This window comes from Carcharodon carcharias, chromosome 7 (genome assembly GCF_017639515.1).
Source record: "Carcharodon carcharias isolate sCarCar2 chromosome 7, sCarCar2.pri, whole genome shotgun sequence".
NCBI classification, from domain to species: domain Eukaryota; kingdom Metazoa; phylum Chordata; class Chondrichthyes; order Lamniformes; family Lamnidae; genus Carcharodon; species Carcharodon carcharias.
The window spans coordinates 127,342,224-127,357,761 of NC_054473.1; the positions used below are offsets into that span (position 1 = coordinate 127,342,224).

The 15,538-nt window shown below is 40.2% G+C and overlaps 1 protein-coding gene across 5 annotated transcripts in view; it reads left to right on the plus strand.

The window, feature by feature from the left end:
* plekhg4 (pleckstrin homology domain containing, family G (with RhoGef domain) member 4) overlaps window positions 1-15,538 on the plus strand; it is a 279,951-nt gene that overhangs the window by 75,208 nt on the left and 189,205 nt on the right. For all 5 annotated transcript variants that reach the window (XM_041191344.1, XM_041191340.1, XM_041191341.1 and 2 more), the window contains exons 5-6: window positions 2,108-2,231; window positions 3,340-3,433. In XM_041191344.1, the coding sequence (XP_041047278.1) occupies window positions 2,108-2,231; window positions 3,340-3,433 (218 nt within the window). The remainder of the gene's footprint in view (window positions 1-2,107; window positions 2,232-3,339; window positions 3,434-15,538) is intronic.

The window sequence follows — 15,538 nt, forward strand, 5'->3', positions numbered from 1 at the left end:
TACCTGTCGCAGTTGCATCTGTCCTTGACATTATTGGTAGGAGCGACCATCACACGGTCCTCTTCACACTGAGGATGCCCTTCATTGTGTTGTGTGGCACTAACACAGTGCTAAATGGGATAGATTTTGAACAGATCTAGCAGCTCAAAACTTGGCATCCATGAGGTGATGTGTGCCATCAGCAGCAACAGAACTATATGCAGCCTCGTGACACAGCTTATCCCCCACTCTACCATTGCCATCAAGCTGGGGGATCAACCCTGGATCAATGAAGAGTGCAGAAGGGCAAGGCAGGAGCAGCACCAGGCTTACCTAAAAATGAAGTGTTAACCTGGTGAAGTTACAACACAGGACTACTTGCTTGCATAAGCACCATGCAATTGACAGAGCTAAGCGATTCCACAACCAAATGTGGCATCAAAGAAGCCTAGCAAAACTGGAATCAATGGGAATCATGGGGAAAACTCTCTGCTGGTTGGAGTCATACGTAACATGAAGGAGGATGGCTGTGGTTGTTGGATGTCAGTTATTTTTGTTCCAGGACATCACTGCAGGAGTTCCTCGGGCTAGTGTCCGAGGCCCAACCATTTTCAGCTGCTTCATCAATGGCTTTCCCTGCATCATAAGGTCAAGTGGGAGCTTGGCCTAAATAGCCAAGTGGTCATGGTACTGGGTTTGTAACCCCAAGATCAAGAGTTCAAATCTCACAATGGCAAACTATGAAACAATGTAACTTCATCTGAAACAGATAGAAACGGGTTTGTACTCGAAAGAGTTACACTTGGTATTGAAGGCTTGGCCTAAATAGCCAAGTGGTTATGGTACTGGGCTTGTAACCCCAAGATCAAGAGTTCAAATCTCACAATGGCAAAACTATGAAACAATGTAACTTCATCTGAAACAGATGGAAATGTGTTTGTACTCGAAAGAGTTACAAGAGGGCATGATGGAGTGTCAGGCCTAAGGAACTCAGAGATGCCTTTATAAGGTCAAGTGGGGGTGTTAATTGATGATTGCACAATGTTCAGCACCATTTATGACTCCTCAGATATTAAAGCAGTCTGTGTACATATGCAGTAAGACCTGGAGAACATTCAGGTTTGGGCTGATAAGTGGCAAATTATATTCGTGCCAGGCAATGACCATCTCCAACAAGAGAGAATCCAACCATCTCCACTTGACATTGAATTACATTACCATCACTGAATGTCCCATGATCAACATCCTGGGGGTTACCATTGACCATATAATGAACGGGACCAACCATATAAATACTGTGGCTAAAACAGCAGGTCAGAGTCTAAGAATTCTGTGTCGAGCAACTCACCTTCAGACTCACCAAAGCCTGTCTAACATCTACAAAGCACAAGTCATGAGTGTGATGGAATACTCCCCACTTGCCTGGATGAGTGCAGCACCAAAAACAGAAGCTTGACACCATCCAGGACAAAGTAGCCCACTTAATTGGCACCCTATTCACCACCTTCAACATTCTTTTCCTCCACCACCGATGCACAGTGACAGCAGTGCATATCGTCTACAACTCACCAAGGCTCCTTCAGCAGCACCTTCCAAACCCATGACTTCTATCACCAAGAAGGACAAGGGCAGCAGATGCATGGGAACACCACCACCTGCAAGTTCTCTTCCAAGCCACACACCATCCTGACTTGGAACTATACTGCTGTTCTTTTGCTGTCACTGGGTCAAAATCCTGGAACTCCCTGATAGCACTGTGGGTGTACCTACGTTTGTACAGTTCAAGAAGATGACTCACCACCACTTTTTCAAGGGCAATTAGGGATGGGCAATAAATGCTGGCCTAGCCAGTGATGCCCACATGCTGTGAAAGAATAATTTTAAAAAAGATCTAATAGAGAGATCAAGAAAGCCCAATGTAATTTAAGCTAAGGAAACACATTTATTTAAGCACTTCAGTAATGCTTCTACATTTAACTTGAATATTGTGTAGAGTATGTGTTACATGCAACAATTCTCTTGAGCAATTTAAATTGGGATGTTTGGCTTGTCCTTTGTACCCTAGTTAGGGAATTTTAAGCATTTGTATAAATTACTAATGTAAATGTAAAATTCTATTTTGCTTCAGGAGGCAGAGATAAGTCTGGTCGTGCAGTAGTGATAATAACAACAAGGAACACTGTCTGGCTAAATCCACATTGCAACGTCCCTGAACTTGTGCGGCTCCTTATCTACTTTTATAATATCCCCAGGTATTCCAACAGTTTCTTTGCATTTCACTGCAGCAGTAATTGATTGCCTATGTAGCAGCTTTTATAGCCTGTGCTTATGTAATTGAACATTTAATGGACTGTGCTACACCGGAGAAGAGTAGAAAAGTTGGAGAGAGGGGAAGTGGAAGCTGATTTGTAGGCTCATCAAGGATATTGCTGGGGAAATGGAAATGGGATTGAATAGACTGAATTTTCAGTTTCAAGGGCAGCAGAACAAACTCTCAGGATTTAGCAACATTCTAATTATATAGTCACTAAAGTGTTGAATTTTCATTCTGTCAAGCAGAGACATGTTAAATGTGCATCCGTATTAAAAGTGAGAGTAAATGAAATGAAAGTTTCATGTTATGCTCTTTTTATTGAATGTTTTGAAAGACGATCTGAATCCAAAATAATGTGCAGGCATTTAAGCAGCCATTCTGTTGTTCGAAAATATTGTTACTGATATGAAGTGTGCAATTCTTGTTGAGTTCTTTTCATGTTTTGTCAATTTCAGTCATTGAGATGTTATACATTTCCTAATAGTGTCATTGAGTTTAGCTGTGGCCCCTATATTGTTTTGAACTGTAAGCCAATGACACGAAGAAAAGACTAAGCTATATAATTTTAACAAAGTAATTTCAAAAATTTGGCATTTGCTTATTGCAAGATTATGAGTTAATTTTGATTGTATCATGAAAGTTATGTTGTATCAAATCTGTTAATTGCCATCTCATTAAGATTTACTATTTTGAAACAAAAACATTATTAAATTAACAGATTCGCTTTATAAATGGAAATTAATGAGTTTTGTATGCAAGATTTTCTGAGAACTTAAGTGTACATTTATTTTCATTAACATTGTATTTGATTAGAAAATTCAATGAAACACAATCCTTTTTAACAGTTTAAATTCTGTACTATTTGTAAACATTTTGTTATAGAAATCAGTAGAAATATTATTAATATTAATCAAAATGTTAGTCTTAAATAGTGCAAATGTGTATGGATGGTTACTATATAGCCATGTGATAAAATGACAGTTATCTTCTATGAATGCAATATAGTGGTCATGTGGTTTACTACAATTGTGATTATTGCTCTTTAGACAAGATATCCGAAGTGCAGGACTAACTATTTTGGTGGATGCCCGGCGTTGTTCTCCTGTACCAGCATTATTTAAAGCTTTCAATTGTCTTCAGGTGATAAATTTTAAACTACCTTTGGAATTTGCAAACTGTTAATGCTTCAAAGTACATCATTTTTCACTACAAAGCTGCCTCTCTTTTCCTAGATTTAATCGTAATAATTTTGTCAGAGATCAATTCTAGATAAAAAAAAATTGTAGGGTAAGGACATATATCACTCTTTGTACTTGTTTATACACTAATACTCTTTTTTAGTCAACAGTCATAAGCATTTTTAAAATTTTATATATATGTGGAATATAAAGCTATGAACAGCCGTCTGAACTAGAAGGGAGTTCCTCCGGGATGCAACTTTGGCTTAATTATCTTCAGTTGCTTCATTAATAAACCTCCCTCAGTCCTAATATCATGTATGATGCCACAAAGCTCTGTACACAGCTCCTCTGATAATGAAGCAGCCAAGCCAGCCTGCAGTGAAATTCTAGGACTCTAATGATTAGCCTCCGCCAATTGCAATCATCTGTCTCCATGTCAGCCACTGGAGGGCTTTCCATTTGACCTCACTTTACTTGAATTTCGCTCAGGCCTTTTGGTGCTAAACCCAATTGAATGCTGACTTGATGCCAAAGGAATTTCTGACCTCTTGTCTGGCATTCACCTTTTGCCTCCATGTCTGGAACTGAGTGGTTATGGCAGAACTTAGAGGAGATGATGGCATAGTATGGTATTTTCGCTGGACTAGTAATCCAGAGACCCAGGGTAATGCTCTGGGGACCCGGGTTCGAATCATGGCAGATGATGCAATTTGAATTCAGTAGAAATCTGGAATTAAAAGTCTAATGATGACCATGAAACCATTGTCGATTGTTGTAAAAACCCATCTGGTTCACCAGGAAAGGAAATCTGTCCTTATCTGGTCTGGCTGACATTTGACTCCACAGCAATGTGGTTGACTCTTAAATGCCCTCTGAAATGGCCTAGCAAGTCACTCAGTTGTATCAAACCGCTACAAAGTCTCAAAAAAGGACGGATTACCCAGCATCAACCTAGGCACCAGAAACGGCAAATTTAGCCTTGTTGACCCTGCAAAGTCCAACTTACTAATATATGGGGGCTAGTGCCAAAATTGGGAGAGCTATCTCTCAGACTAGTCAAGCAACAGCCTGACATAGTCATCCTCACAGAATCATATCTCACAGATAATGTCCCAGACACCACCATCACCATACTTGGGTATGGTGGTGACCCACCTGCAACACAGACCCAGCAGAGGTGGCGGTGCAATGGTATACAGTCGGGAGGGCGTTGCCCTGGGAGCCCTCAACATCTACACCAGACCCCATGAAGTCTCATGACAGAAGGTCAAATAAGGGCAAGGAAATCTCCTGCTGATTACCATGTACTGCCCTACCTCAGCTGCTGAATCAGTGCTCCTCCATGTTGAGCATCGCTTGTAGGAAGCACTGAGGGTGGCAAAGGTGCAGAATGTACACTGGTGGGGGACTTCAATGTCCACCACCAAGAGTGGCTTGGTAGCACCACTTCTGACCGAGCTGGCCGAGTCCTAAAGGACATAGCTGCTAGACTGGATCTGTGGAAGGTGGTGAGGGAACCAACAAGAGGGAAAAGCATACTTGACCTCATCCTCACCAACCTGCTTGCTGCAGATGCATCTGCCCATGACAGTATCGGTAGGAGTGACCACTGCACAGTTCCGCCTTCATATTGAGGATACCCTCCATGTGTTGTGTGGAACTACCACTGTGCTAAATGGGATAGATTTCAAGCAGATCTAGCAACTCAGAACTGGGCATCCATACGGTGCTGTGGGCCATCAGCAGCTGCAGAAGTGTACACAACCACGATCTGTAACCTAATGGCCCGACATATCCCCCACTCTACCATTGCCACTAAGGCAGGGATCAACCCTGGTTCAATGAAGTGTGCAGGAGGGCATGCCAGGAGCAGCACCAGGCATACCTAAAAATTGAGGTGTTAACCTGATGAAGCTATAATACAGGACTATTTGCGTGCCAAACAGCAAGTGACAGAGCTAAGTGATTCAACAATGAACGGATCAGATCTAAGCTCTGCGGTCCTGCCTCATCCAGTTGTGAATGGAGGTGGACAATTAAACAACTCACTGGCGGACGAGGCTCCAAAATTATCCCCATCCTCAATGATGGGGGTGCCCAGCACACCAGTGCAAAAGATAAGGCTGGAGCATTTGCTAAAATCTTCAGTCAGAAGTGCCGAGTGGATGATCCATCTTGGCTTCCTCTGGAGGCCTGGAGCATCACAGATGCCAATCTTCAGCCAACTTAATTCTCTCCACGTGACATCAAGAAAAGCCTGAAGGCACTGGATACTGCAAAGGCTATGAGTCCTGACAATATTCCCGCAATAGTACTGAAGACTTTTGCTCCAGGACTTGCTGCACCGCCTAGCCAAGCTGTTCCAGTACAGCTACAACACTGGTATCTACCTGATTACGTGGAAAATTGCCCAGGTATGTCCTCTACACAAAAAGCAGGACAAATCCAACCTGGCCAATTACCTCCCCATCAGTCTGTCTCAATCATTAGTAAAGTAATGGAAAGGGTCATCAGTAGTGCTATCAAGCGGCACTTCCTTAACAATGACCTGCTCACTGATGCCCAGAATTCACCAAGGCTCCTTAGACAGCACCTTCCAAACCCACAACCACTACCATCTAGAAGGACAAGTGCAGCAGACAGATGGGAACACCACCACCTGGAAGTTTCCCTCCAAGTCACTCACCATCTTGACTTAGAAATATGCTGCTGTTCCTTTACTGTCTCTGGGTCTAAATCCTGGAACTCCTTTCCTAACAGCACTGAGGATGTACCTACACCACATCGACTGCTGTGTTTCAAGAAGGCAGCTCACCACCACCTTCTCAAGGGCAACTAAGGATGGGCAATAAATGCTAGCCTGGCCAGCAAAGCCCACATCCTAAGAATGAATAAAAAAAAACTTGAACTGAGTATAACGTGAACTAATCCCTTGTGGAATTATGATGTTATGGCGATAATGGAGACTTAGCTTAATGAGGGGCAGATCTGGGTGTTAAATATTCTTGGTTGCAAGATGTTCAGAAAAGATAGGGAAGGGAAAAAAGGAGGAGGGGTCGTGTTTTCGGTTAAGGAGAGAATTGCAGTACTGAAGAAAGAGGATTCAAGGACAGAAGCGATTTGGCTAGAGCTAAGGAATAAGAGGGTTGCAATTACATTGCTTGGTGTCATATGAAGACCACCAGCTAGTGGGAAGGATACAGAGGAACAAATCTGCATGGAAATTACAGAGAGGTGTAAACATCATAGAGTAGTTATAATGGGGGACTTTAATTACCCCTATATAGACTGGAATAGTGGTAGTGTAAGGGGCCGTGAGGGACAAGCGTTCCTAGATTGTGTTCAGGAGAATTTCCTGCAGCAGTATGTGTCCAGTCCAACAAGAAAGGAGGCACTGCTAAACCTGGTTCTTGGGAATGAGGTGGGCCATATAGATCAATTGACAGTGCTCATTGTATCATAAGGCTTAGGATGACGGTGGAAAGTGACATTGGTCAATCCAGAGTAAGAATAATCAATTGGCAGAGTGTGAACTTCAATTGGGCAAGAATGGAGCTGGGCCGGATAGACCGGAACCAAAGGTTGGCGGGAAAAACAGTAGCTGAACAATGGGCTACCTTCGAAGAGGAGATGGTTTGGGCACAGTCAAGGTATGTTCCCTCAAAAGGGAAGGATAAGACAAACAAATCCTGGATGACAATAGAAGATCGATTGGAGATAGAAATTAAGTTAAAGAAGAAAAAGTGTGTTTACAACAGGTGTCAGGGAGAAAATACAATTGAGAACTGAGCTGAATACAGAAGGTTCAGAAGGGATATGAAAAAGTAAATACGAGAAGCAAAGAGGGATTATGAAGAAAGACTGGCAGCTAACATAAAAGAAAATCCCAAAGTACATGGTAAAAGGAGGAGTAGGGCCAGTTAGGGACCAAAAAGGTGATTTACAAATAGAGGCAAGAGGCATGGCTGAGTTGTTAAATGAATACTTTGCACCTGTTTATACCTATGAGGCAGATGCTGCCCAGGCCATGGTGACAGAGGAGGAACTGTCATTAGAAGGATTTATAATTGATAAGGAGGAGGTATTGGATAAGCTGTTGGTACTTAAAAGTTGATAAGGCACCTGGACCGGATGAGATGCATCCAAAAATATTGAAGGAAGTGAGAGTGGAAATTGCAGAGGCACTGGCAATAATCTTTCAATGTACCCTGGATTCAGGGGAGGTGCCAGAGGACTGGAGAATTGCGAACATTACGCCGTTGTTCAAAAAAGGTTGCAAGGTCTGCCCTGCAATTACAGACCAGTCAGTTCAATTTCGGTGGTGGCGAAACTTCTAGAAACAATTATTTGGAATAGAATTAATAGTCATATGGAAAAATGTGGATTGATTTGGAAGAGTCAGCATGGATTTGTTAAAGGAAAATTGTTTCTAACTAACTTGCTGGAGTTTTTTGAAGAGGTAATAGAGATGGTTGATGAGGGCAAGGCTGTTGGTATGGTGTACATGGACTTCCAAAAGGCGTTTGATACAGTGCCACACAACAGACTTGAGGAAAGTTATAGGTCATGTAATAAAAGGGGCAGTAGCAATGTGGATACAGAGAGTAATGGTTAATGGGTATTTTTTGGGCTAGAAGAAGGTTTGAGGTGGAGTTCCCAATGGTCAGTATTGGGACCCTTGCTTTTCCTAGTATACATAAATGATCTAGATTTTGGCATGCAGGGGACAATTTCAAAGTTTGCAGACAACACAAAACTTGGGAAAATTGTAAACTGTGAGGAGGACAATGTAGAACTTCAAAAGGATATTGACACATTGGTGGAGTGGGCAGATAGGTGACAGACGAAGTTCAATGCGGGGAAGTGTGAGGTGATACACTTTGGTGCAAAGAACATGGACAGTATAAGGTGTGCAGGAGCAGAGACCTGGGTGTATACATAAGTCATTAAAGGTGGCAGGACAGATAAAGAGAGCTATTACTAAAGCATACAATATTCTAGGCTTCATAAATAGGGGCATAGAGTACAAGAGCAGGGAGGTTATGATGAACTCATATAAGACATTGGTTTGATCTCAGCTGGAGTGTTGTGTACAGTTCTGGGTGCCACACTATAGGAAAGATGTGAACGCATTGGAGAGAGTGCAGAAGTGGTTTACGAGAGTGGTTCCAGGGATGAGAAACTTCATTTATGAGGGAAAATTGGAGAAGTTGGGACTGTTTTCCTTGCAGAGGAGAAAGCTAAAAGGAGACTTCATAGAAATTTTCAAAATCCTGAGGGATGTGGACAGAGTAGATAGAGAGAAACTATTCCCGCTTGTAAGCGGATCAAGAACCAGAGGGCACAGTTTCAAAGTGTTTTGCAAAAGAAGCAAATGTGAGGTAAAGAAAAACTTTTTCACACAGCAAGTATTTAGGGTTGGGAATGCACTGTCTGGAAGTGTGGTGGAGGCAGGTTCAATTGACGCATTCAAGAGGGCATTGGATGATTATTTAAATAGAAACAATATGCAGGGTTACGTGGAAAAGGCAGGAGATTGGCACTAAATTAAAATGCTCGGCGAGCTGGTGCAGACACGATGGGCCGAATGGTCTCCTTCTACACTAACAATTCTGTGACTCTCAATAAATTATTGATGGCATTATTGATAACTCATTCCATCATTTTATTGAATGGCAAATATTAAATGATTTAAAAATGAGCAAGTTAGGAATAAAAAGAAAAGTCAGATATAATATCCTAATATAAAAGGTGAAAAATGGCAAATGAGTTATCTGGAGTCTTTTGAAGCATACAATATAAATGGGTTTGGAAGGCAATTAAATGTGTTTCTGGAGAGAAGAGATTAAATGATCTAATGAAACGCGTGCGGGTGAGGCTTTTGGTCATTTTCTGCAACAAACCCAGCTCTCCATGAGTCCTAGCCCCACTTACCTACTTTTTTTCTTTTCTGAGAAGCATTCTAATGGTTTTTTGAGCTCAAATATAATTTCTCAATTTTCTTTTTCCCAAAGTAATTAAGCAAAATTCCAGAATACTCAACTGCAGTTCCACTTATGTTTAACCAAATCAGAAAAAAAACCAGAATAAAAATAACTCAGCACACCTAAGCTTTGATTCTTTAAATGCTGGTTATAACATTTGCTTTGATAAGCATATTGAATTTCTGCTTATTTAAAGCATTAAAATTTAAAATAGTGATGATAAGCTCCAAGTATTTTAAATGACCCAGAAGCGGTGCATCATTAATGACAAGGCTTTTGAACTTCCTTACAATTTATTTTTCAGTCACATCTACTGCTAATTTTCCAAGTAGCATGCAACAAGGTTTATGTTAATCATCTGCAGCAAGGATTCACGCAAAGCACTGTGCTGAGTTCTTTTTATCTACATCATCAACGTTATTACAGGGAATAAATTGAAATGGATTCCAAAACTCTGAGGGCTCTTTTCTGGAATTGTTCTATTTTATATAATTCTATGCCAAGTAAAGCTATTCTGCCAGATTCCTGTCTCAATTTTCCCAGACCACAATATGAGGAGGCTCTCATCAGGGAACTAGATAACCCAAATGAATCTTGGGGTGAAAAAGACACAAGTACACAAAGGGTTTTGCTTGTGAATATTATCCCATCAAGGACTTTAAGTGACAGCTAGAATAAAAAATTTTTATCTTCAAACCGAACTAAGATTATTGGTTTTGATGAGTGAGACAGTGATTTTGAGGGGATGTATGTTGTATGTAATGATTTGGGGAGGGGATGTGGGGGAGAAAAAGTAGAAATTTAAATGGGCCTTGAAAGATAGGGAAAGAAAAACAAATGGGGCCTTTGATAAAGGCGACCCAAGGAAAACACACAGCAGAAACTGGGACCTCAAAAAAAGGTGGCTAAGGAAGACTGAAAACAATACTGGAGGATAAAGAAAATTGAAATGGGGAAGGACTTGTATTTTTTATTATTCTGTCGTGGCATATGAATGTCACTGGGAAGGTCAGCATCTGTCATCTCAAATTGCCTTTCAGAAGTTGGTGGTGGACCGCCATCTTGAACTGCTGCAGACTGTGTGGTTTAGTTACTGTTTAGTGCTGTTAGGTAGGGTGTTTCTGGAATTTCACCCAGCGACAGTGAAGGAACAGCAATATGTTTCCACGTCAGGATGGTGTCTGACTTGGAGATGAACTTGCAAGTGGTGTGGTTTCAAAATTCTTTCTCAGATGGGATTACATTTCCTCTTTGACAGCTTGACTAAATCTAGCCACATCAGTGATTTATTTCCTGATGTATCAACCACCATGTTACAAGCAGGTCTTTCAGGTCACACAATTTTCTTAATGTACTTCTCAGAATTCTAAGAGAATTAATGCAGCATTTTGTAAAATCACTCTTTTGTGGCCTGGCTTTCAGCATTAACTTAAATAATTATGTGCTTCTGTTGGCAGAGCAAGGACTTTGTATGTTCCATTGTATAACTGATGACAATGCTGTAGAATAGCCTGTGTAGATAAACACCAGAACTACCATTTAATGTTCTGCATTTGTAAAATCAGATGAAATTATTTTGATTTGGAGGAGATTTTCCAGAATGGTTCTAATGTTGAGGGATTTTGTTGATAAGGTTAGTTTGGAGAAGATGAGGTAGTTTTCCTTGGGCAAAGGAGATCGAGAGGAAATTTGATAGAAGTGCACAAGATTATGACAGATTTAGGTATGGTAGATAAAGAAAAGCTGTTCCTATTAGCTGATGGTACAAGGAATAGGGAACACAGATTTTATTGGACAAGAGATGAAAAGGAGATGTGAGGAAGAGCATTTTTACCTGGAATTCGCTGCCTACTAGGATGGTGGAATTGGAGAGGAATAATTTCAAAAGGAAACTTGAGGGAAATAAACTTACAGGGTTATTGGAATAGAGCGGGAGAATGGGACTGATTTAGATTGCTCTACAGAAAGCTCTACATTGGGACTCAATGGGCCAAATTTTGTGCCGTTATGACTCTGATTACAACCAATGATTTCTTTATCACAGACAGAAATCTTGCATCATTGGCGCAATGTTTGCATGACCAATTTATTTTAAGGAGACTTTGAACAATGAAAAATAATCAAGATCTACAATGAATTTAAAATTAAGATAAAATATTGAAAATGTGCAAGAACAGTATACTGCACCCTTTCTAAGCTGGCTGTTGTTTCCTTCATTTTTCCTGACTTTGTTACCAGTTGTATTTTTCATACAGAGGTCACTATAATGCAAAATAAATTTTCCAAGAAGGCCTAAATTAGCTGGAAAGATAACAGTGATTAACAGATATGTTAACATTTGTTTTATTAGGGTTTGTTGATAATATACATCATTATATTTGTGCGCAGTCCTGGCTTTCCCATTGTAGGAGCATAGAAACAGGGATACTCCATTCATTCTATTGAGCATATTCCACTCTTCAGTTAGATCATGTCTGACCTGTATCTTAACTCCATTTACCTATTTTGATTTATTACTCTTAATGCCCTTGCTTAACAAAATTCCATCAATCTCTGTTTTAAATCGTCTATTGACTCCCAATCTCATTAGCTTTTGGGGGAATAGAGTTCCAGATTTCCACATTATGAAGAAGTGCTTCCTGACATCAGGAAGGTTATGTCCCCTTGTTCTGGATTCACCTACCAGAGGAACTAGTATCCACCATTTAAAATCCTTTAATCATTTAAAATATCTCAATTAGTCACCCCTGTTTTTTTTTTCTCAAGGGAATACAAGCCTCGTCAATGCAACCTCCTAAATTAACCCTTTTAGCCCCAGTATCTTAGAAACATAGAAATATTTTAAATGTGTCAGGGTTTCTGTTTCTTTCACCATTTCAGGCAGTGAGTTCCAGACCTAAGCAACCTCTGGGTGAAAAGATTTTCTTCTCAACTCCCCTCCAATTGCTATGCAACTTGATTATTGACCTCTCTACGAAGGGAAATGGGACCTTCCTGTGTACTCTATCTCGGGTCCTCGTAAGTTCATACACCTCAATTAAATCTCCCCTCAACGTTCCAAAGAAAACAACAAAACCATGTCCAATCTTTCCTCATAGCTAAAATTCTCTATTTCTGGTAATATCCTTGTAAATCTCATTTGTGTACCCTATCTAGTGCAATCACGTTGATATGTCAATAAGACATGAAAGAAATCAGAGCTGTGTACATCAAACTTTCTTCGTTTTTTGCCATTTTAAAATGGACTTTTGCTGAACAAAAAGATGTCTGCTACAGGTCACATGACTCTCAGATTGGCCACCTATCCTGGGAGCCTCCAAAAGGAGTTACAAGAATAAAAGAGTTCCCCTCTTATCCTTGTGAAACCTCACATCCCATTGTAAGGGCATCATAAGCATGAAACCAGGGGACTTTCAGAAATCGAAATTTGTTATTCCTGCAGAGTTGTTAGTAGATCCATCTCATACCTGGGACTGTCCAGGTCCATTTCAAAATGGAACCATTGAGGGGAAAATGGACATCATTTGCAACTTGATAAGCTTATCCCTCTAGTGGAGTCGTAGGGTCTGCCCAGACAATGGCTTCCCGAAACAAGATCCTCAACATGTGTGGTGACTCTTTCAAAGGCTAATTATTGGGATATTATAAGCCATAAAACAAAAACCAGACCAAGACACTGAATAAACATCTTTTTTGAAATCATGGTGGATCAAGGAGGTCATATGACTCGAGTGACCATTTTGAAATCTCTCTATTCAGTTGAGAACTGAGAACCAAGCAGCCTGCTGATCTTACACCAACCAGAAAGAACTCCAGCAGGCCTTCCTGCTGACCAGGCAGCTGGTCACCATCTCTCAACTACTTGAAGCTTGTTTTATTTTAGAAGCATCCAACCATTGCCTGCCAAGCAGTCTGTGCACAGAGACCTCATTGTGCTGCATTGTCATTCTCTTTAAAGGACTTTTGTGCTGCTGTCTCCAACCAGAGACTCATCTGAACTGAACTCCTCCACGAAGGAAACTCCCTCTGGACTTTGACTTTCTGAACTCTGGAAATCATGTGAACTAATATTCATTTCTGTGGTTCTTTTACTGTTGTTATCCATAGTTGTAAAGCTCCTTCTTCCTTCCACCCCTCCATTCTTCCATTCTGTGTGTATGTGTGTGTGTGTGTGTATATATATATATATATATATATATATATATATATGTGTGTGTGTGTAATAAACTAGACCACACAACTGAGGGTTTCAACAAACTCGGCACAGCCTTGTTTTAAAACAATTAAAAACACCTCTGCTTGCGGACAGATGGTGTGAGGATGAAGAAGTTCAGTTTGCCTCTCTCCTGTCTGTAACAACATCCTTCTGGCATGTGGTGACCAGAACTCTATGCAATATTCTAGTTGCAAACTAACTAGTGTTTCATAAAGTTATAACGTAACTCCCTTGCTCTTGTTTGCTATGCCTTAGCCAATAAAGGGACGTGTCCCATATGCCGCCTTAATCACCTTATCTCTCTGCCCTGCTACCTTTAGGGATCTGTGGACATGCAGTCCAAAGTATCATTCTGGTTATGGGAAGGGTATTAGAGAGGGTGTTGTTAAAAGGGTGCAATAAGGATTCATTGGAATAAAGTAGAAGTGAAAGTTATGGTTATGTAAAATAGCTTGAAAAATTGGAGTTTTATTGTTGGAACAGAAGCAGAATCTAACCATTTTTCAAAATTATGAAAGATTATGAACAATAGTTTTCTGCTGGTTAGTGAATCGGTAACAGGCATAGTCTATGAATTGTCACAAAGAACAAAGAGGAAAGCTTGAAAAATTATTTCACCCACATGGTTATGACAACTGTAACTTCATTTAAAAGGAATTGGATAAGTGCTTATTTGAAAAGGTAAAGAAATACAGGCAAAGAATGGGGTGCTGGCATGAATCGTTGCAGTTGAAGAGAGAGCACAAGATCAGAAACTGGTCTTTGTTACCTCCTTCCTTGCAGTAATTTCTAAGTCTGTGAGTAATAACAAAGATCTTTCAAAAGACATATAGATGATAAGCATTTTTAATGTTTATTTATTATAGACTTTGCTGAGGTGAAATTACGTGTTAGGTATTTGTACTGAACGCAATACTTATTCTAGCTTCCTGATATTGAGATTTAGTGCTGAGTTATTTGGACCAGGATGTTCTCAGTTTCAGTCCTTACTTTGTGTTCTATTATCAGCTATGTACTGTGTTGCAGGTAGTAAAATTGATCTCAACATCCTTGAGCTAGTAAGAGGAAAAGGTCTATGCTCCCATTCCCAATCACTGTTTAATGGTTACCGCCGAGAACCTTCTGGTTCATATAGCTTTCTACTGTATCACTCAGTATACTTTACCACATCAAGAAGTTCAATATTTACCTAAATCCTGAGGTTGTTGATGGGTGAAAGCTCAGCTATGTTGCCCCTCAGAAGGTCCTGAATGCCTAGGCTTATACATCAAGAAAAGCAACATGTGAGCTCCATTTATTGTCTTCTCCTCAATGTCATAGTAAAAGATCCACTGGCAAATAATGATCATAATACCATTGAATTCCATGTTAAGTTTGAAAGTGACATACTCCAATCACGATCAAGAATCTTAACTTAAAGCCAGTTACATAGGTATAAAGGAAGAACTAGCTAAGGTTGATTGAGTAAATAGACTAGAAGATATGGCTGTAAATAAAAAGTGCGAAACATTTAAAGAAACAATTCAAAATGTTTGACAAAAATATATTCTATTGAAAAACAAAAACTTAGCAAAAAAGACCCACCTGTGGCTCACTCAGGAAATTAAGGATAGCACTAGATTAAAAGAAGAGGCTTACAATGTTGCAAAGAACAGTAGCAAATCTGAGGATTGGGAGTATTTTTAGAAACCAGCAAAGGGCCACCAAAAAGTTTTTAAAAAGGGATAAAAATAGAATATGAGTGTAAACTAGCCAGAAAAAAAAATTCTAGGAGCTTTTATAAGTATATAACGAGGAAGAGAATAACTGAAGTAAAGGTTTGACCCTTGGAAGTAGAGAGAGGTGAAATTATCATGGGGAATGA